This window comes from Podarcis muralis, chromosome Z (genome assembly GCF_964188315.1).
Source record: "Podarcis muralis chromosome Z, rPodMur119.hap1.1, whole genome shotgun sequence".
In the NCBI taxonomy this organism is placed as follows: domain Eukaryota; kingdom Metazoa; phylum Chordata; class Lepidosauria; order Squamata; family Lacertidae; genus Podarcis; species Podarcis muralis.
In genome coordinates this window covers 19,416,267-19,438,144 of record NC_135673.1, presented here as the reverse complement: position 1 = coordinate 19,438,144, position 21,878 = coordinate 19,416,267, and the positions used below count along the sequence as shown (strand labels likewise).

The 21,878-nt window shown below is 46.5% G+C and overlaps 2 protein-coding genes across 7 annotated transcripts in view; one reads left to right on the top strand and one right to left on the bottom strand.

The window, feature by feature from the left end:
* Positions 1 to 12,960, top strand: part of EDA (ectodysplasin A) — a 52,541-nt gene extending 39,581 nt beyond the window's left edge. For 2 of the 6 annotated variants that reach the window (XM_077922120.1, XM_028714932.2), the window contains exons 3-8: positions 3,980 to 4,006; positions 6,768 to 6,929; positions 7,542 to 7,576; positions 8,381 to 8,432; positions 9,136 to 9,266; positions 11,636 to 12,960. In XM_077922120.1, coding sequence (XP_077778246.1) covers positions 3,980 to 4,006; positions 6,768 to 6,929; positions 7,542 to 7,576; positions 8,381 to 8,432; positions 9,136 to 9,266; positions 11,636 to 11,887 — 659 coding nt within the window. In that variant the 3' untranslated portion in view covers positions 11,888 to 12,960. The remainder of the gene's footprint in view (positions 1 to 3,979; positions 4,007 to 6,767; positions 6,930 to 7,541; positions 7,577 to 8,380; positions 8,433 to 9,135; positions 9,267 to 11,635) is intronic. The other 4 variants (XM_077922124.1, XM_077922123.1, XM_077922122.1 and 1 more) reach the window with 4 other exon arrangements.
* Positions 12,961 to 14,036: 1,076 nt separating this feature from the next.
* On the bottom strand, positions 14,037 to 21,851 carry LOC114589419 (transforming growth factor beta activator LRRC33-like). Its single transcript, XM_028715784.2, has 2 exons — positions 21,584 to 21,851; positions 14,037 to 18,965 (listed from the first exon to the last, which is right to left on the bottom strand). Exons 1-2 carry the CDS (start codon positions 21,686 to 21,688, stop codon positions 17,061 to 17,063), a joined length of 2,010 nt encoding a protein of 669 aa, XP_028571617.2. The 5' UTR covers positions 21,689 to 21,851; the 3' UTR covers positions 14,037 to 17,060.
* Positions 21,852 to 21,878: the final 27 nt, after the last annotated feature.

The window sequence follows — 21,878 nt, the reverse complement described above, 5'->3', positions numbered from 1 at the left end:
CACTCAAGCCTGTTGCTTGTTCAACACCCAACCATTCTGCCCTGACTTCATCCTCTGACCTGTCTTCCATATCCCACCACCCCTTCCCTGACTATGAGCCCTCTTCTTCTGAGACTTCCCTAAGGGATTCTCCAGCTGGAACCTCCCACCATTCCTTATGGTCATGCCAGTTCCTGATACTCATTGCGCCAGATGGTGGGGCACACAACTGGAGAGTGCATTTGTGCTCAGGTTCTGATTGTGGGATTTCCATTTGGGGCATCTTATCAGCCAGTGTGAGAACTAGACAAGCCCCCTTTTGCTTGATCCAGCAGTTCTTCTTCTTATGCAGTCAGGTGGTATAATTGGAGGCTGATGCAAATTGCTGAAATGTTACCTAGAGGTGCCTGGGGAAGGGAAGACAGAGAGGAGATCTATTATCCACCTTCAAATATCTGAAGGGCTATCACAGAGAAGATGGAACATGCTTGTTTTCTACTGTTCTGGAGGGTAGGACTTAAACCAATGAATTCAAATGGCAAGAACTAAACATTAGGAAGAACCTCCTGATAGTAAGAGCCATTTATCCATGGAATGGACTCCCTCAGAAGATTTGTGGGCTCTCCTTCCTTGGAGGTTTTTAAACAGGTCAGATGGCTGTCTGTCAGAGATTCTTCAGTGTGATTCCTGTATTGCAGGTGATTAGATGAGAGGGCCCTGTTAATCCCTTCAAACCCTGCAATTCTGTGATTCCTGTATTGCATGGGATTGGCCTAGATGACCCTTGGGGTCTCTTCAAACAATGCAATTCCATGTTTCTATGAGATCTTGCCCAATGGATCTTCCCAGTGGATTTTCCTTATGCATGGCCATCCAGACCTACCAGTGCCAGCTTGTTCATGTGAATGAGGGGTCCACCAGAAGAGAAACTCCTTTCTAAGTGGGACACACCCCCTGTTGACTTGAGGACCTGCATTGGGAATTCACTGACCATGATATTGGTGTTGGGGTGAGTGAGCAGGGTATCTTGAAGAACTCTTGCACAAAATTTGACTGCTTTTATTCTTGTGAACTCAGCCCTACTATCAATTTCCTATGAGGCTGAGCATCCTAGGCCATGCCACATCAAAGCATGTGAGAGGAAATAGCCTGTGGGTCTTTGAAGAAGTGTACCCTTCCTTCATTGGAAGTTAGGAAAACAAAGCTTGTAGGCCAAAAAAGGGGGTTGTGTTTTTTGTGTTTTTGTCCCCCAGAATCTCCGTCTGAAAGGTTTTTGCTGAGTGCTAGACCAGAAAACAGCAGTGAAAGATAAAGGACTGATAGCTGTGTCTTAATGTAGCCTTTGAAATATGAGGAAGTGCCTAAATGCAGAATATCGTACAGCTGGCTGAATTACATAGACACATAGATTCATTTGTATGCCATCTTTACACTGTTCAACCCATGCTCAAGGCAACTTACAACATGAAAAAATACATATGTTATTGCCATCCATCTGTCTCGGGAGACAATGGAGTGCGCCACCAGCGGTGAAGTCAAATCGCTGTGTTAGCAGTACCCAAGTAACCTCTCTGGGGCACAAGCCTGGGCAATGTGTATGGAGGTCCCGAGCTGTCCTGATGTGGTCCAAAGGAAAACAGAGGAATATGTCTGCCACCAACTTGGCTGCAGGAGTTGCCTGAAGGAGGCTAACAAGGCAACACCTAATTGTCTTAGGGACTCCACACTGGATTTGTGTAGGGTTTACTCTTTAGCATTTTATTCCTCCAAAGATGTCCTGCAAGGCAGCAAAGGTTTAGGATTGGAGTTTTCCTTCTCCTAGATGGGCTACCTTCCCAGGCTGACAAGCCCCATCTGGCCCTATCTTCCCTTTACAGCACATGCAGAAACTGCCTTCTTGACCTTTGGACCGATTATTGGTCTCATCCGCTCAATCCTCCAGAGCCTGTCTTTGCACACAAGGGAAATCCCTAACTTTGAGACCCATTAGCTACCCTCACCTGGTTTAGCTAGCCAGTTGGAGCTGTTTCCCAGTGTGTGGCCACTGTCATATGCTGACAGCTTCTAGGAGCCACAGGTGGGAGCTGAGTGCAGGGTGGGGCCCCAAGGTGGACAAACTACCCCAGAAGGACCATGAAGTGTCCTCCGCCAGTGGTATTACCCCTCCCTATAACATACCATACATAAATACAACATAGCAAAAGTAGTCTTAAACAATAAATAGAACATTTAAAAATACACAACAAACTGTACAATGTCCACATGAATCACAACAAGATCTAAGATAAAGATACAGAAAGAAAGAAAGAAAGAAAGAAAGAAAGAAAGAAAGAAAGAAAGAAACCAGCAACAAGCCCCCCTGCTGCCACCCAAAACAGAACCCTCTAAACAACACCCCAGCCCAAAATTCCGTTCAGCAGCCTCAGCTTTTGTAGCTGGAATGAGTCAAAGCTCCATCCTCCCAGGCCAGGTGGGAAAGGCCTGCAAAAAAGGGAGTGGGTCTCCCAGGACTCATAGCCAATATGGTCTTGGGGAACTGCCAGTTCTGTGGAATCATGATTGTAAAGGGACACCAAGGGTCATCTACTCTGACCCTTTGTAATGCAGGAATCATAACTTAAAAAAGCCCTGGCAGATAGCCATCCAACCTCTGCTGAAAACCTTCAAGGAAGGAGAGTCCACCACCTTCCGAGGGAGAACATGCCACTGTCAAAACAGTTCTTGCCACCAGAAAGTCCTTCCTAACATTTAGCAGGAATCTGCTTTCATAGAATCATAGAGTTAGAATGAACCCCAGTGGTCATCTAGTCCAATCTAAACAAGAACCAACATGCCAGGTTTTCGCCCAGCGACTTATTTACAATAGGAAGAGCTTCTCCCCTGGCGCCGGGTGTCTGGAAAATTGGAAAACTATCCTTCTCCTTTTGCGAAGGAGGTCAGGGGGGCTCCTTTAATGCCAGGTAATTAAAGCCACCTTTCCCTGGAAGGCGATGTCAAGCCGTTTCACAAGACGCTTCACTAAAAGCTTCATTTACTAGAATGACTTTTGCCAAAGGGGAAATCAGAGCCGGCTCTTAACTGATGGGGGGCGGGGAGAGATGGGGACGGTGCCCCCTTTCTCTTTCACACAACAGAAGGCATCAGCCACCCTCAGAGGCCTTTATTTGGCTTGAAAACCAGGAACCTTCCAGAGTGTGATCCTTAATAGATGATACACACAGTATGTCCACAGGATGGATAGATGTCTGCATGCATGCACCAAAATCTCATCATTCATTCCTACTTGGGCTGGGGAAGAGACTGAGAGGTGACGTGACAGCCATCTTCAAATACCTGAAGGGCTGTCACAGGGACGATGTTACAACAGTAGTTGAAAATTAAGAGATGAAAAGCAAAACTATAAAACTGAGTCCAGTTGCACGTGGGTGAAAATATGAAACTGCAAGTAAAGAATATCAGTGTTGCCTGATTATTCCAGATTTGACAGGCTGGTGAGGAGGCTTATCTTCAAAACTATGCTTCCACTGGGTACATAATAAAGTAATGCCAAATCCTGTAAAAAAGCATCTGGAGGTTCTCTAACCCTTGTCGAAATCTCAAGTTGTGTCGTTTTCTCAATTCTAGCTCTGTTCCAAAGTGAGTGGTACCAAGTGCCCAGTGTAAGATTTGGGGCTGTCTTCCATTGAGATCCAATGAGCTGCTAAGACGATTTATAAGACCAGCTCTTTCAACAGTACATCAACACTGGTATCATCAAAAGGACTTAGTCACATTAATAGCATTCTAGGATTCATTGGCGGTTTTTAAGGCCCTCTGTCATGGACTCTTCAGCTGTGATTCCCGCATTGTAGGGATTGGATTTGATGACTTTTGGGGATCCCTTCCAACTCCAGCATTCTGTCATTCTGTCTCCCCATGGTTCCTTTAGGTGGGCATTGATGTTAGTAGATGCGATACGTAATTTCAAGTGACTAAAATATCTCTTCTTGTTCTTTTGCAGGTGCAAGCCCACCAAAAAAGAAAAAAGGTAAGCAGAAATTCAGACCTCTTCTGTCCTGTGTCAGTGCTTTGGGCCAGTCACTGCCTCTCAGGCTAACCTACCTTACAGGGTTGTTGTAGGGATTAAATGAGGACTAGGAGCTGGGAGACCAGGCTTAGAATCCCCAACTCAGCTTTGAAGCTCCATGGGTGACCTTGGGCTGGTTGTTGCCTCTCAGCCTGGCCTACCTCACTGTCTTGTGGAGATTAATGGGAAGGGGGAGACAAGCCATTGTGTTGTAGTTATAGAGTGTTGGACAAGGACCTAGGAGAGACCATGGTTCAAATCCTCTCACTCAGTCATGAAGCTCACAGGGTGTCGCTGGGGGCCAGTCACTGCCTCTCAGTCTAACCCACCTCACAGGGTTGTTGTGGGGAATTAAATAAGGAAGGGGAGAGAACTCCCTGAGCTCACTGGAGGAAAAGAAAGGTGAATTATAAATGCAGTAAGACAGCGGTCATAGCCTATGATTGATCCAGCAGGAAGAAAAAGCTGCTAAAATCCTAGAATTGGAGGCTTGGAAGGAACTCCCAAGGGTCACGTAGTGCCCCCCCCCCCTTACAATGCATGAATCAGAGCTGTTGGTTCCTGGTGGATGGTGTGTTTAGCTCCTTTGCAGACTGAAACCCCTCTGCCTTGACCTTAACCCTAACCACAGCTGCCTCTGAGCTTTACACAGTGGTACCTCGGGTTACATACGCTTCAGGTTACAGACTCCGCTAACCCAGAAATAGTACTTCGGGTTAAGAACTTTGCTTCAGGATGAGAACAGAAATCGTTCTCCGGTGGCACGGCAGCAGCGGGTGGCCCCATTAGCTAAAGTGGTGCTTCAGGTTAAGAACAGTTTCAGGTTAAGAACGGACCTCCGGAACGAATTAAGTACTTAACCTGAGGTACCGCTGTACGCTCCATGCTCGCCTTACCCCAGAAGGCCTGGAGAGAAATAAGCAGGGCAAAACCAGGGCCCCTCTCCCTTGAGGTCAAACCCAGAGGCATGCAAAGGTCTTGGCCAGGCCACTGCTTCCACATTCTCTGCCCCTCTGCCTCTCCCTCAAGAGGGAGACTAGTGAGCAGAACATTCTGACAGACTAGCATGGCTTGAGGTAAAAATGTCTTCACAGGCAAAGTTGTATCTCCTGGTGGGGCAAGATTGGCCCTCAGACTGGATTTTTCCATGCCAAATGAAGAATTGTAGGAAGCACAAATGTTGAAACCTTTCAAACTAATGCTAGGCCCAACCAAGAGCTCTCTTGCTATTTCCGCTTCTCTTCAAAGGTTTTTAGGGTTGTTTTTTTTACAAAGGCCTCCTTGGTATTCTTGTGGAGAAGCTGGTAAACTGTAGGCTGGACAAAGTAACTGTTAGGTGGATTTGTAGCTGGCTGGCTGACGGAACCCAAAGAAGGCTCACTAATGGTTCCCCGTCATCCTGGGGGGAAAGGGCAAGTGGGGTGCCACAGGATTCTGTCCTGGGCCAGTTGTTATTCAACATCTTTAGAAATAACTTCAATGAAGGTATTGAGGGGATGCTCACCCAATTTGCAGATGACACCAAACTGGAAGAGCTAGCTAATGCCACAGTAGACCTTAACAGATGGGAGAACTGGGCCCAAACCAACAAAATTAATTTCAATAGGGACAAATGTCAAGTTGTACACTTAGGCAGGAATAACCAGCTGCTCAAATATAAGATAGGGGACATCTGGTTTGCCAGTTGTATATGTGAAAAGGGGTCCCAGAAGATCACAAGCTTAACATGAGTCAACAGTGTGATGCAGCAGCAAAAAACCCCCCTAATGTTATTCTCGGCTGCATCAACATAAGTATAGTGTCCAGATCAAGGACCCAAAGCAATGGATTCCAGTTACAGGAAATGAGATTATGACTATAAATATCAGGAAGAAATTCCTGACAGTAAGAGCTGTTCAGCAGTAGAATAAACTCCCACGAGAGGTAGTGGACTCTCCTTCAATGGAGATTTTGAAGCAGAGGTTGGATGGCCATCTGTCATGTATGATCTAGATGCGACTCCTGCATTCCAAGGGGTTGGACTAGATGACCCCCAGGATCCTTCCAACTCCACAATTCTATGATTCTAAGATTCAAAGATTTTAAGAGGTGTGTCGAAAAATTTAGAGGGGGCTGATCATACTCCTTAGTGCACTGGATGGATATTGCCCTGTTGGAAAAACTAACTAATAAGCTGAGAGTCCTCAGAGGCTAAAGAAAACAGATGATTTTGTACCTGTTTTGTCAGTCTTCATCTTATTTGTAAGCAAGGAGGGACGTAGCAAAAGACCCTGCTTGGCTCACAAATGAATATGGCTGAAACAGTGACTCAGGGCATTTGAATTCTTGAATTCCTTTCCCTTAGCATGATAGCGCCCATGTTTTGTAACGGTGCCTTGCTTAACCATTATGTCTAAGCTGTAAATAGTTCCAATCGCTACATTCCACGCATTCATGTACTTGTGGTTTATTTATTTTGGTTTTATTTTATGTCTATTTTTATTCAGCAGTGCTCTATAATTGTATATGGACTATGTATATTGTCATTAGATGCTACTTGATTACATAGTATTTTGCAGAATCTCATATAACCTTTTAAAAAAAAAGGAAACAAAGAAAAAAACCTATGTTGGCCAGAGTCTGTGGCAGGGGAGAGTAGTGGCCAATCAGTTCCAGTTTGTGTGTTGGAAGAAAAGTGGGTGCCCTGTTCAGAAGCGAAAATTAACACGCACTGTTTCCACAGGCAAAAAACATGGCCCCCCAGGACCGCCTGGCCCACATGGGCCTCCTGGCCCCCCCGGAATCCCTGGGATCCCTGGGATTCCTGGCACCGCCGTGATGGGACCTCCCGGCCCTCCAGGACCTCCTGGCCCCCAAGGCCCCCCTGGCCTGCAAGGCCCCACTGGTAAGTGCTGCTTCAGCAAAGGGCAACCATAAGAGCAAAACAGGCCTGTGTAGCCAGGGCAGGGTTAACCCCATTTTCCATCCATCAGCTGATACCACAAATGGGGGGAGATGGCCTCGCAGGCAAAACTGGAGCTTCTGGTGGGTCGATACTGGACATTTGGGCAAAGGGGAAATGCCAGTCATGGTGGTTTCAAATGCTGAACCACTTGGCTATCCCTGGCTATAGTATAATATGATATAATGGTAAAGGGACCCCTGGCTGTTAGGTCCAGTCGTGGCCGACTCTGGGGTTGCGGCGCTCATCTCGCTTTATCGGCTGAGGGAGCCGGTGTACAGCTTCCGGGTCATGTGGCCAGCATGACTAAGCCGCTTCTGGTGAACCAGAGCAGCGCACGGAAACGCCGTTTACCTTCCCGCCGGAATGGTACCTATTTATCTACTCGCACTTTGACATGCTTTCGAACTGCTAGGTTGGCAGGAGAAGGGACCGAGCAATGGGAGCTCACCCCATCGCGGGGATTTGAACCGCCGACCTTCTGATCGGCAAGTCCTAGGCTCTGTGGTTTAACCCACAGCGCCACCCAAGATTAATACACATTCTGTTTTGCAGGTGCCATGGATAAAGCAGGACCTAGAGATGTACAGGTGAGATATCTATCCTGAGGGAAGAACAGCAATGAATCCTCATCTAGAAAAACTCTCTCCCTTCTTAACATGGAAAGCTAGCCTTTATTGAACAACAACAAAAAAGCCCTTCTTAGTTAAACACAGGAGGCAATCATGGCCACCAGCCTGGATAACTGTAAAAGAGGATCAGACAAATTAGCGGAGGAGGAGAGAGTTATTGATGGACACTAGCCATGATGGCTGTGTTCTCTCTCCACAGCTGGAGGCAGCAGTACTTCTGAATGCTAGTTGCTGAAAACCACAGGGGGGGAGGGGGCTTTTATGCTTGAATTCTGTTTGCTGATTTCCTTTTAGGGCATCTTGTCGGTCACTATGAGAACAGGATGCTGGACTAGGTGGGCTGGGAGCCTGATCCAGCTAGGCTCTTCCAATGCTCTTATGGAACTTCCCAGTCCAGAGGCAGTCTATCTCAATTCCTAGGCTTCTAAGGGTATTTGGCTGCTGCTAGAACAGCATACTAGACTAGGTAGAGCCCCACTGGTCTGAAACAGCAGCCTCTCCTGAAGGTTACAAGCACACAGACTCCTTCAGTAGCTTAAAATTGTGGTACTCTTTGCCTATCTGAATCCCAGAGAACCTTTTCCTTGGTCATCCAGAACCTCTAATATAATCCTAGAATTGCCGAGATGGAAGGGACCCAAAGAGTCATGTAGTCCAATCTTCTCGAGTGCAGGAATCACAAGTAACACAGGAATCTTTGGCACAGCAGCTTTATGTGTGCCTAGCAAGAGTAATTTCAAGTGGTCCTCTTTTAATTTGCAGCCGGCTGTTGTTCACCTTCAAGGGCAGGGATCAGCGATTCAAGTCAAGAATGGTAAGAATCCTGAGGAAATGGACTTTGGAAACTGCACCCCTTCTTCCTTCTTTGGTTCCATATCTTCTAACAAGGTGGGAGTGGGGAGAAAAGGCCCATCCCACGTGGCCATAGAATGTTGGTATTGTAGAGTTGGAAGGGATCCCAGGGGTCATCTAGTTTCACCCCCTGCAAGGCAGGCCTCGCAGCTGAAAAATCCCTTAAAAACATCATGTGAATGATGGAATCATAGGGTTGGAAGGAACCACCAAGGGTCGCCAGCCCAACCCACTGCAAACGTAGGTATCCCAGCTAGAGAATCTCCAGACAGGTCATTAACCACCTTCTGCTTAAAAGCCTCCAATGAATCAGAATTGTAGAGTTGGAAGGGACCCACAGGGTCATCTAGTCCAACTCTCTGCAAGTTCAGGAGTCACAGCTCAAGAAAACCTGACAGATGGCCATCCAACCTATTTAAAAACCTCCAACAAAGCATAGGATTGTGATGTTGGAAGGGGCCCCAAGGGTCTTCCAGTCCAACCCCCTGCAACGCATCTGAAGTATTCCTAACAGGTGGCCCCCCGACCCTGGTTAAAAACCTCTTCCTTCCAAGCCCCCATCCGCTTGCCTGCCAAGCGGCTGTTGCCTGTGTTCACGTTGCTCTGGTATTTTGTCTCTCCTCATCCCAACGGGTACTGAGTGACTGCCATTTTCTCATACTGAGATCTTTCAGGGGGAGTCCTCAACGACTGGTCCCGCCTCGCCCTGAACCCCCGTGTCTTCAAGCTGCATGCCCGTAGCGGGGAGCTGGAGGTGCTGGTGGACGGCACCTACTTCGTCTATAGTCAGGTAGAAGTGAGTACGGTCTGAGTATGGTACCTCTGAAATGCAAACCGCCTGGGTCGTCCGGGGCGGGGGCGGCTTTGGAGCAAGCAGAATGTGTCTTTATTACTTACTTTTTAAATCTATTTCTATTCTACCTTTCCTCCAGGGGTCTCAAGGTGGCATGCATATATTTCCCCATTTTATCCTCACAACAACCCTGCAAAAGTAGGTTGGGCTGAGAGTGACTGGCACCCAAGGTCATACCCAGTGAATTTAATAGGCAAGTGGGGGATGTGAACCCTTGTCTCTCCTTGGTCCTAGTGCACTTTAACCATGCAGCCAAAGGCACTCACTCAGTGGTGACCTTGCGGGGCCAGTCTCAGCCTCACCTCCTTCTCAGGGTTGTTGTGGAGGATTTAATGAAGAATACACCGTGTACGCCACTTTGATCTCTTTGGAGAAAAAGATGGGATATAAATTGGATAGATAAAGAAATGTTAACATCCTTTTAAAAAAAATTTAAAAATAATATTTTGTTGGCTTGTTAACAAAAAAGGTGCAAACATAACAAAAAGAATCAAAACAAGAATGGAACATTTTTGTTTTCTTAAAACAAGAATGGAACATTTTAAAGCATCACAGCCTGGAAGGACAGAAGTATCCAGTGCAGTTCCGAAGGGATAGTAAAGTATCACTCATGCAAAGATCCAATTTTCAAGTAATAAAGCTTTCTAAAACATAAAAAGTATTCTCCATCTCTGAGTTCCATCACTACCAAGAATAAAGACTCTGTGTAGTCTTGGACGAGCCAGACATTTGCATAGACACCATGCAGTATGTTAGCTGTTGTTTCCTCATTACAGGGGGTGAATTAGATGACCCTGGGGAGTACAGTTCTTTTAATGGTCATTCAAGCTCTGCCCTTTAGATGCTTTTAGATTATGACATACTTTTCAAAAAGGTTTTCAGCCAATTAACCAAATCCTTTTCCTCCCAGTCTGGGACATTTTGCTTCCATGCTGCTATCCCGCTGGAAAAGGCCTTCTGTTCCTATTCCCAAAATAGGGTGGCAGAGAGAGAACACCGTGACAGAAGGAGGTGCTTTGTTTTCAGTCCAGTTGCTTGTGTACAAAGACAGGTCTCATAGCATTGTAGGGTTGGAAGGAACCCCCAGAGGACATCTAGTCCAACCCCCTGCAGTGCAGAAATCACCAATGGCAATCCAACCTTTGTTTAAAAACCTACCTTTTTGGCACAGTCCAGCACCTTCCAAGGTCATTTATTCCACACTTGAACAGCTCTTGCCCTCAGAAAGTTCTTCATAAGGTTTTGTCATTTGACTCCATTGGTTTGGGTCTTCTCCTCTGGAGCAGCAGGAAAACAGCTGGCTCCACCTTCTAGGGGACAGCACATCGGTGGAAGACGGCTATCAGGCATTACCCTCCCACATCTGCTAGGTTCTGCCTGTCATGTTCTTGCATCCTTCCTAGAGTTTTAAAACAGTTGCTTCCCTTCTGCAAGCGGAAGTCAGATCAGACCCTCTTGCTTTTTCTGAAAGGGGAGAGGTAGCAATGCTTGCCATGGCTTTTTTTATGGCTGGCTTTCTAAACGTTTTTGTGCTTTATCAAAAGACTCCCAGCCATTCTTGCTCCTCTTGCCACGATGTAGGGCAATACAAAGGAAATGATCAAGAGGGTGGAGCAACTCCCTTGTGAGGAAAAGTTGCAGTGTTTGCGGCTTATTAGTTTGGAGAAACAATGAGTAAGAGGCAACCATTATAGGAGTTTATAAATGATGCCTGGCATGGAGAAAGTGCAGAGAGAAAAGCTTTTCTCCCTCTCTCGTGACACTGGAAACTCATGGACATCCAATGAATCTGAATGTTGGAAGGTTTAGAACAGGTTTTTAAAAGTACCTTTTTGGCACAGTTTATAGTTAAACTGTGACATTCACACCCCACAGGAGGCAGTTGATGGCCACCAAAAGAGGATTTGGCAGATTCATGGAAGCGTGGAGGACTATTGATGCCTACAAGCCATAATTGCTGGGCTATGCTGTTGCAGTGCTTCTGAACACCAGTTGCTGGAAACCGCAGAAGGGGCAGTATTGCTCTTGTGTTATTGTCCTGCTTCCCACAAGGAACTGTTCAGCCTCTATGAAAACAGGATGTTAGGCTAGATGAGCCATGGGCCTGATTCAGCAGGCTAATCTTACGTTCTTATGAAATACTCTAGGGCTCCTCATTTGTTTGAACAAGGAATGTGCTGGTTGAAGGTCACTTGGGCATTTCAGTTGCCCTTGGAAACAGAGGTAGAATTGTAGAGTTGGAAGGCACACCAGGGGTCGTGTAGCCTGGCCCCCTTGCCTTCTTAAAATAATGCCCTTTCCCCCCTGTCTAGGTATATTATATCAACTTCACGGACTTTGCCAGCTACGAGGTGGTGGTGGACGAGAGGCCCTTCCTGCAGTGCACGCGGAGCCTCGAGACGGGCAAGACCAACTTCAACACCTGCTACACAGCCGGGGTTTGCCTCCTGAAAGCCCGGCAGAAAATCGCCGTGAAGATGGTCCACGCAGACATCTCCATCAACATGAGCAAGCACACCACCTTCTTTGGGGCCATACGGCTGGGAGATGCTCCAGCATCCTAGAGGGGACTTGGACAGGGAGAACGGACAAGGGATATTTATTCATTGGTGCGGCAGCAGGAAGGAAGGGCATAAAAAGGGGGTCCCCTCTGGGTTTTGCATTAGGGAAAAGGAGATCCCCTAGCATACACTAGGGAAAACTGAGGCCGGGGTGGGATCATATCACTCGGTTCTCTTTGACAAGCAAACGTTGGATCTTAAAATGAGACTCCTGGATATAGAGCCATGTGATCCATGGCCCGTCTGTGCCAATTGTCGTGGAATATTCAGGTGCCCTGTGCCCAGTAACTTGTCCCTAAGTCAGTTCACTGCCCCCTAAGTCCATTCACTGCCCCGCTGAGTTGAGTGTAAGAGGTAATGCAGACCTTTTCAGGCTAAGCAGGCAGACTTGTGTCAGCATCACCAACCCTAAGCTGGGGGAACAAACAGAGAAGCCAATACTTCAATAGGAGGTTGCTGAACACCTTTTTCATGTTCAGATGTAGTCAGATATTGAACAGGCTGCAATTGGTAAGGATCCCAGAAAAAATTTGGTGCTCGAGGACACTGCACATGGATTTGATGCTTACCTTTTACCCAATTTGTGGGGAAATATTTTTAATTCTAACTCTGGTACTCAAAAGTTGTCACCTACTCAGAAGGACCTCCACCATCCCAGCAAGTGACATTAAGAAACACTGCTGCCTCCAGATGTGGAGGTGGAACATAACCACAGTTGTTAGTAGCTGTTGATAGCCCCCTCCTGCTCTACAAATTTGTCCAGTCCTCTTGTAAATGCCATTCAAGTTGTTGGCCATCACTGCCTCCTGCGGGAGGGAATTCCATAGATGAACGAAAAATTGTTCCTCCCCTGCAAATTCCTCGGGTTTTGACCATGCTGGTAGAGTGGTGGTTCAGCTCCCCACTGCAGCTTAGGGTAGCCAAAAGGGTCCACGGGCACAGGGGAAACGGCCAGGCGGGCATGTTCTCCACTGTATGGTCTGTATATAGAATATACATAATGTACATAGACAGGGATGTAAGTTTACATGAATTGTCGATATTTTCCATTGCAAATAAAACTTTTTCCAACCTGATTTTGGATGCTGTGTTTGGAATGATCAGGCCTTCAGTCGGAGTGTGGGGAAATCATAGAAACGTAGAGTTGGAAGGTATCTCATCCAGCCCACTACAATGCGGAAACCACTAGACTGTAGCAGTGGAAGCAACAGGTGACCATCCAATCTCGGTTTAAAAACCTCCAATGAAGGAGAGTTCACCTCCTTTCGATGGAGTCCGTTCCACGGTCGAGCAGCTCTTACCGCCAGAAAGTTCATCCTAAGGTTTTGTCTCCTTTGTTGTCACTTGAAGCCATTGGTTTATCTTCCATGTGACAGCCCTTTAGATGTTCGAACTCCCGACAAGGCAAGAACCACAGTTCAATAATCTTTGACGGGTGGCCATCCATCATCTGTTGACAAACCTCCAGTGAGTCAAAGATCAGAATTGTAGGGTTGGATGTAACCCCCAAAATTCATTTAGTCTAACCCCACTGCGATGCAGGAATCCCAGCTAGAGAATCTGCCCATCACTTGTATGGAATTAACGCTTCTATAATCCTAAAACCTTGAAACAGATGGCAGACCAGTGGGATCCATGCTGACTTGCCTTCACTGATCCCGTAGAGAAATAAGAGTTGAAAGGGCCCGTCCCCAAGATTCAGTTCAACACCCTGCAATGCAGGAATGACATAAACCTGAGTCCCTTCCATGCACCACCTAGGTGTAAGACTCTTAATCTATGGTACAATATGGTAATCCTGGTACAATTTGCAAATTTGTTGTCTGTGGCGACAAAATTTTCCTCTGCTTTCTGAGTCTCTTCAGTCCATCCTCACACCATTTTTTCCATTCCTCTTCATGAAATGAGTTTCAGGAAGCACCAGACCCTTCATGACAACTCCTACAAATAATTTTATCCTTAAATGCCTGGCGGAAGAAGCATTTTTCAAGGTAAAACTTTTCAGTTAGCTCATCAGGTTTGTAGAGCCATTGGATTCTTTAGAATCATAGAACTGTGGATTTGGAAGGGAGCCCCAAGGAACACTTAGTCTGCAATGAAGAAATTGCAACAAAAACCATCCCTACATTATTTTTATTTATTTCCTGTACTGCTTTATGATTTTAAGCAAAATAATCTCATAGTGGTTTGCAAGCTATATTCAAACATCCAATAAAATATTCCAAAATAAAGCATCACAGAAAAAGATAAAATATACATTCAAAACTAAGAGGAAAATATAATCTTAGGTTAAAATCTTAAATACAGTGGTACGTCAGGTTACATATGCTTCAGGTTACAGACTCCGCTAACCCAGAAATAGTACCTCGGGTTAAGAACTTTGCTGCAGGATGAGAACAGAAATCGTGCTCTGGCGGCGTGGCGGCAGCAGGAGGCCCCATTAGCTAAAGTGGTGCTTCAGGTTAAGAATGGACCTCTGGAATGAATTAAGTACTTAAGCCAATGGTTGGATAGTGTTCTTGAAGCTACAAACATGAGCCTGACCAAACTGCGGGAGGCGGTGGAAGACAGGAGTGCCTGGCGTGCTCTGGTCCATGGGGTCATGAAGAGTCGGACACGACTAAACAACAACAACAACTTAAGCCAAGGTACCACTGTAGGACATAACACACATAGGTCATGTATAGAATGCACATTTAACACAGCAAAATTAACAAAAAAAGCAAACATTTCAAAAAAAAAGCCATTCTAAAGGGGGTCAAATGTAGAATATGTATTTAGAAGCATAATTAGCAGGAGAATATTGTCTTAGACATTGGAATATATCTGCTGTTGTTGCTTCAGCTGCCATTTACGATTATTATTACATTTATTTATATCTTGCCTTTTTCCCAGACTGGGACTCAAGGGGGCATAGAGAAAATGGCACAGTTAAAATACAGAAAACTAAAAACACCTAAAAGATAATAAAAAGTAATTCAACTCAGAAGGGGTTCAGCTTCCACCACCACCACCACCACCACAACCTTCAGCTCTAGAAGAACATCTTTAGACTTCGGCCAGGCAGACAGATCTTCCACCAGTGGCTACCTGCGTTCTAGGATGGCACATCTGTTGACTGCATTTGTATCCCAGCATTTTCCTCCCAAGAATTGTTTGTTCTCTCCCTCCTCACTGAGAGCCAGGGTGGTGTAATGGTTAAAGAGTATTGGACTATGACCTTGAAGAGACCAGGGTTCAAATCCCCCACTCAGCCATAAAGCTCACCAGGTGACCTTTGGGATCAGTCACTGACTGCCTAATCTACTAGGCAGGGTTGTTGTGTGGATTAAATGAGAAGTAGGGCCTTGAGATGCTGGGGTTCAAGTCCTTGCTCAGCCAAGAAACTCACTGGGAGACTGGGGGGGTCTGTCAATGCATCTCAACCTAACCTTCCTCACAGCATGTAATCCAGCTTGATCTTGAAAGAAGAGGTGGGATATGCATGTGATAAATAAATCCCCACAATAGCAACAACCCTGTGAGATAAGATTATGCTGAGAGCCAGTGACTGGCCCTCAAGGACCCCAGGGAGCTTGGATCGTTTAGATGAGTGCCTGGGAGCCCATTGTATGTTCCTGAGGTCGGGAGGGGGTCGGGACTGGCCCAGACCATCCCATTGGGCCACCCACAGTTTTGTTGCCTGAGGGCTACCAGTGTGACTTCAGAGAGGAAACAATGGTCTGCTCAATCTGGGTGGGCTGGGGGATGCCAAAGGCCTAAAGATCATGAGAAGAGCCTTGCTTGATCATGCCAATGGCCCATCCGAGTCCAGCATCCTGTTCTCACAGGGACCAAATGCCCCTAAGAGACTAGGAAGCTAGACAGACTGCCCCTGGACATGGATGCTCCTTAGGAGTATAAGAAGAGCCTGCCATTGGCCTACTGAGTCCAGCATCCTGTCCTCACAGTGGCCAACTAGATGCCGAAATGGGAAACCCGCAAGCAGGCCCTGAGCGCAAGAGCACACACACACCACCCGCAGTTTCCAGAAACTGGTATTCAGAAGCATGAATACCTTCAACTGTGGAGGCAGAACACAGCCATCATGGCTAGTAGCCATCAATAACTGTCTCCTCCATGAATTTGTCCAATCCTATTTTGATGGCTCTCACTACCTCCTGTGGGAGGGATTTCCATAGATTTGCTAAGAAGTGCTTTATTTTACCTGCCTTGGATCTTCCTACTCCCAGGGAGTATGTGTACATTTCTTTACTTGCCTCAAAACAGAATAAAACAGGGTGGTGGCATGACTTGGGCCAAGGTCTGACTGGGTGGCCACCTGGCCTCCTTCCTCTCTGCTGCTGCTACTGCTGCTACGTTGGGTCCAGTGGTGGGCAAAGATGGGATGCCAATTCCAGGAAGACCGCCCCCTCCCTCCGCCTTGAAGTCCTTTCTAAACAGGGCTGCATTGTACTTCCCTGAGCATTGCTCCCTTTCCCCCTTCTTTACTGGAGCACCCAGGTTTTTGCTTCTCTTTGCTATGCAGGAAACACCCTCTGAGAACCTGCACTACAACTTCCTCTCTAGCTCCTATCTAGAAGCTACATAAACAGTGCTATAAATAGAGACAGCCAGCAGCCTTTCCCTGGAGTTGTGGGAGTAGAGGAAAGGTTTGGGATCCCCCACTCTCACCATGCCAACAACAGAACTGCAAACTCAGGGATGTTTGCAGAAGGCTATTGCTGATGGATAATGCATAGAGAGATGTAAGGAACCCACAAGAATAATTTTTAGTCCATTCCCCTGTAATGCAGGAGTTGCAAATAAGGAGAGGGAGGAGATTGTTCCAATGTGCATCACTTTACACTTACCTGCCTTAATTCAGATCTGCCTTTTCCCTCCTTTTCTTTAATCCCCTCTTACCAGAAACCTTCTCTACCTCACAGCTCATTACATCTCACCCAGGTATTTTATGGCGGAAATGTACCATCCTTGGCTACTTTGAAATTATGGCCCATGAATATATTTGATATTCTGTAAATGTTTTCAGAAGCATGAAGTATTTTTAATTGTTTTGCTGCTTGCAAAGATGTAAAGTTGGTTGTGTAATAAACAGCAACTGCTCACTCTAGAGGGAAAAGCAGAGGCAGAAATCCTACAGGCCATTTACAAGGGCAGGATGAATATTTAAAGATTATAAAATTGTAGAGTTGGCTTCCTTGCTTGGAGATGGAGCAGGCTCCACTTTGTTTCTTAGGGAGCCCAGACAGAGTGGCATGCAGGTCTTAGCCCTTTTCAGGAACCAGCGCACACTGGCGCAGAGGAGGCCCACAGTGCACACCAAAAATGCAGTTACAGCCAGATAGACCTTGTACGCATTGCGAGGGCAAAGCTGCCCAGCCTGTTCGCCACTGATTTGAGTTGTGAAGCTTTCATCCCCATTGCGGTAATAACACAGCGTCTCACCCAAGTCCAGCACGGAAGTGCCCAGGATTTGCAGCCACTTTCGCTCGCAGCAGCTGAAGGGGTTTCCAGCCACAGACAAAGCCCGGAGACTCCTTCTTAGCTGCTTTGCTGCAGCTTCTTCTATGCTCTCCAGCTGGTTTCCTTGGATGTCCAGTTTCTCCAGCGGGGAGCAAAGCAAGCTGGGAGGGACGGCACTCAAGTCATTCCCTGACATGTCCAGGATGCTCAGGGACACCAGACAAGGGAAGTTCAGGCTGGCAGTCTTCATTCGATTCCCTCTCAAAGAGAGCTCCTGCAAAGATGCTTCCAGACCCTCCAAAGCATAACTGGGCAGGACCAGGCCCTGGTTCTCTGACAGATCCAGGGAGGCCAAGGGCGTTTGGTGGAACAGGCATCCGTGCACCAGCCTGAGGTTGTTCCCGCGTAAGCTGAGGTGCCTGAGGTGTGGAAGGCAGTGGAAGGTAGTGCAGTCCTCTGTTTTGGCATGGAGGCACTCTCCCTTAGAGGAGTTCCTTGCTTGACAGAGCTGGATGCGGTTGAGGCCAAGATCCATCACCTCCAGGTCAGGAAGCAGGTCGAAAAAACGTGGCGGCAAGTGGCTGATGGAGTTCCCTTGGAGGTCCAGCATCCGTACAGACAGTGAGGTTTGCTTTTGCCATGCCCTGTCGGCAATGGGACCTGGTGAACTGTGATTCGTGGGCAGCTCCACGGCAAAGTCACTGAGGCAATTCCTCGCCAGGCTTAGAGCCCGGAGGGAAGCCAAACCATGAAGAAGCGCAACTGGGAATGATCCCAGGCGGTTCCTGCTGAGATTCAGGTCCATCAGTTTTGCAAAGCTCTGAGAGACATTCTGAGGCGTGACGTTCTGGCTCTCGTTAGTCGCTGTGGTGATGGCATTGTGGGAGAGGTTTAGGTACCGAAGCCGGTTCCTCCTGGGGAGCAGCGGGAGGGCATTCAGCCAGTTGTGGCTCAGGTCCAAGACATGGAGGCGGCAGGGGGCCTCTTCTCCTGCCCCATCAAAGGACTCCAGTGCATTGTAACTAAGGTTCAGAACCCGCAGCTGGGCTAGGCCGAAGCCTGTGATGCAGTGGAGGGAATTCATGGACAAGTCGAGGACCTCCAGGGCCCTGAGCTGGGACAAGGCCCCTTCCTCGATCTCAACAAGGGAGTTGCGCCTCAAGTGAAGTTCCCTCAGCCGGGGCACCCCCTGGAAGATGCCATTTGCCAGACAGGTCAAGTGGTTCCCCGACAGGTCTAGCCACTCCAGAACTGGGAGGTGGTGGAGGTATGAGGCCACCATCTGGTTATCTAAGCCGTTGGCTGAGACATCAAGGGCTGCCAGGCTCACCAGTGACAGGAAGGCGTTTCCATTGGAGAAATGGTCTCGGTGGAGTTGGTTCCCGGCCAGAATCAGGGAGCGAAGGTGGGCAAGGTGCCCCAGGGCTCCCCCGGACAGTGAGCGCAGGTGGTTGTATGACAGGTCCAGCTGCTCCAGCTGTTCCAAAGCAGATGTGTCATGGTCTGTCAGGTTTGAGATGGCATTGTGGGAGAGGTCAATCCGCTTGATTTCATAGCTGAGTCCTTGTGGAAACGTGGTCAAGCCTCTGCCTCTGCAAGAGACAGAAATCCAGGTCTGGAGAGAGAAGGCGTAAGAAGAAGGAAGTCAGACAAACATGAGAACATAAGAATAGCCCTGCTGGATCAGGCCAGTGATCCATCTAGTCCAGCATCCTGTTTTCACAGTGGTCAAATACCTCTGGACCAGGAAGTTCCAGAAGAGCATCAGAAGAGTCTGCTGAATCAGGCCAATGGTCCAACTAGGGCACCATCCTGTAGTTACAAGAACCAATCAGATGTCCCAAAGGCAAACCAGTAAGCAGAACCCAAGCACAAGAGCTCTCTCATTCATTCATTCATTCATTCACTCACTCATTTCCTTTCATTTTTATGCCCCTTTTCCACCCCCCAAAAAATCAAACTCAAAGTGACTTATAACAAAGCTAATAGGAAAGTGATTCAAAATCAAACAGTGCAAAGAGCATTTTCATAATAACATAGCAAAACCACACAATAACAAATATAAGGTAAAGGTAAAGGTACCCCTGCCCGTACGGGCCAGTCTTGCCAGACTCTAGGGTTGTGCGCTCATCTCACTCTATAGGCCGGGAGCCAGCACTGTCCGCAGACACTTCCGGGTCACGTGGCCAGCATGACAAACTGCATCTGGCGAGCCAGCACAGCACACGGAACGCCGTTTACCTTCCCGCTGGTAAGCGGTCCCTATTTATCTACTTGCACCCGGAGGTGCTTTCGAACTGCTAGGTTGGCAGGCGCTGGGACCGAACGACGGGAGCGCACCCCGCTGCGGGGATTCAAACCGCCGACTATGCGATTGGCAAGTCCTAGGCGCTGAGGTTTTACCCACAGCGCCACCCGCGTCCCGTATAACAAATATAATAACACATAAAAAGCAACATTTCAGTCTTCTCCCTTCCTCTGGTTTCCAGCAACTGATGTTCAGAAGCACTGATGCCTCTGATTGTAGAAGCAGAGCAGAGCCATCAGGTCTAGTAACCAATGTTATTAGAATTCTAAGGCATCGAATATAGAATAAATGTTCATAAATGCACAAGGTAAACACACATACATAAGTATATAAACCACATGTCTGAAATAGTACAGGAGAGCAATCCTTGAAGCCATTTGGACTCTCCCAAAGGGACCTCAAATATTTCTCTGTAGTAGGAGGATGGGGAAAACCTTCCAATTCTCTTTTCACTTGCAAATCCCATTAACAAACTGTCTGGAATCTAGGGGGCTTACCCCCCTTCCTGCAAATCCAGTCTGGCAAGTTTCTGTTAAGCTGAGCAAACTGTCAATAGGTGTAAACTAGTAAATAAGAGATTTAGGAACTAATCTATTTACCATTTCAAAGGAATGGCCCTGCTACTAGGACAATGTAATTCCCACTGCAGATAAATATTTGAGGTCCCTTTGGGAGAGTCAAAATGGCTTCTTTTAAACAAATTCATAGTTTTAATACAAAAGAACATAAAAACGCAAACTCTGTGACCCTTAATACAATTTATAAATTTATTAAATACAATGGGTAGGGGTAGATTAGTTTCTAAATTGTATTCCATATTGCTTAATTTAACTTACGGATCTATGGAACCCCATAAAAACATACGGGAGCTGGATATCGGCACAAAAATTATTCCCTGAGGATTGGAATAAAATTTAAAACTGCCAAAAATCTGTTTCCAGCTTTCTTAGGGAAAGATCAATGAAATTGATTCACGATGGCATCATACCCCTTTGTTTATGTAAAAAATAATAATGGTGTTTTTTGTTTTTGTTTTTTGTTTTAAATTATTTTTTATTGAGATTCATTATTTATACAGTTAATCCATACATTTTTCAAAATATGTTTTCTTCCATATCAGGTAATTGTCTTTTTTTTCATATAATTTTTATTAAATTTTCAATATACATTCCACCAAAATTTAACATCCGCTTCTATTATCTACATATTTTAGACTTCCATCAGCATGTCTGACAATTTTCCGTATTATCACTTTTACTCACATTTCTCAATTTTATATTGCACTCTAACAATCTTAATCTTATCATATTTTTTAAAGCAATATTTCTACCAATTATTTTCACAGAGCTTCTTGAAAACCAACAAACGTTAATTGCTCCTCGCATACATTTTTTATATACTCTGTAAATTTATTCCAGTCCTTGGTGAATCTCTGGTCTCGTCGGTTCTGAATTCTCACTGTTAATTTGTCCATTTCTGCGTATTCCATCAATTTCATTCTCCATTCTTCCCTCGTAGGCATATACTACGGCCAAACTACCCTGAACACGCCCAATCTCGTCATATCAGGTAATTGTCAGATGGGTTGCAATAAACTCAGTACATATTGATGGCAAAATCTAATTTGGTACAATATTTTTGGGATTTAATTTTGACAGAGGTGAAAGCTCACCCTTGAGAGGGCTGTGTGTCCAATAGGTTAGAACAAGCCTAGGGAACCCGTGACTACAAACCCCATCAGTCTTGACCATTGGCCATTCTGGCTGGAGTCCAAGGACATCTGGAGGGCCATAGATGTCCCCAGCCCTCTTGACAGATTCTAATATATACAGACCTAACCTCTGTATAAAAAAACTCCAATGAGCGGTTGGACTGGATGGTTGTCCCCTTCCAACTCCACAATTCTGTGATTCTAGGTGCCTTACCTTCCAGCAGGGCAGAAGTTTGGGGGTCTCCATTTGGCGAGGCCATGCTCTCAGAAAAGCAGGCAGCAGCACCCAAAACAGGAGGTGTACCTGGAGGAAGCCCATTGCAGCCTCTAAAAGCCACCCTGCAGTGCCTCTTCCACTGTCCCAAAGGAAGGAGGTTTGGTGTATAAATAGACCTGGGTGTCTGCAGGGAGATGATAAGGGTTGTGCATTTCTCAGGACCACAGAAGCCACAGACTAGGCACTGGGAGGCTTAATGGGGAGTGGGGGAAGAGTCCAGAAGGGAAAGCAA

Excerpts from the sequence above, each read along its gene's own strand:
- LOC114589419 (XM_028715784.2), bottom strand. The coding sequence starts at position 21,688 with ATGGGCTTCCTCCAGGTACACCTCCTGTTTTGGGTGCTGCTGCCTGCT. Across the intron at positions 18,966-21,583 it reads AACTTCTGCCCTGCTGGAAG|ACCTGGATTTCTGTCTCTTG; the intron begins GTAAGGCACCTA and ends TTCTCTCTCCAG.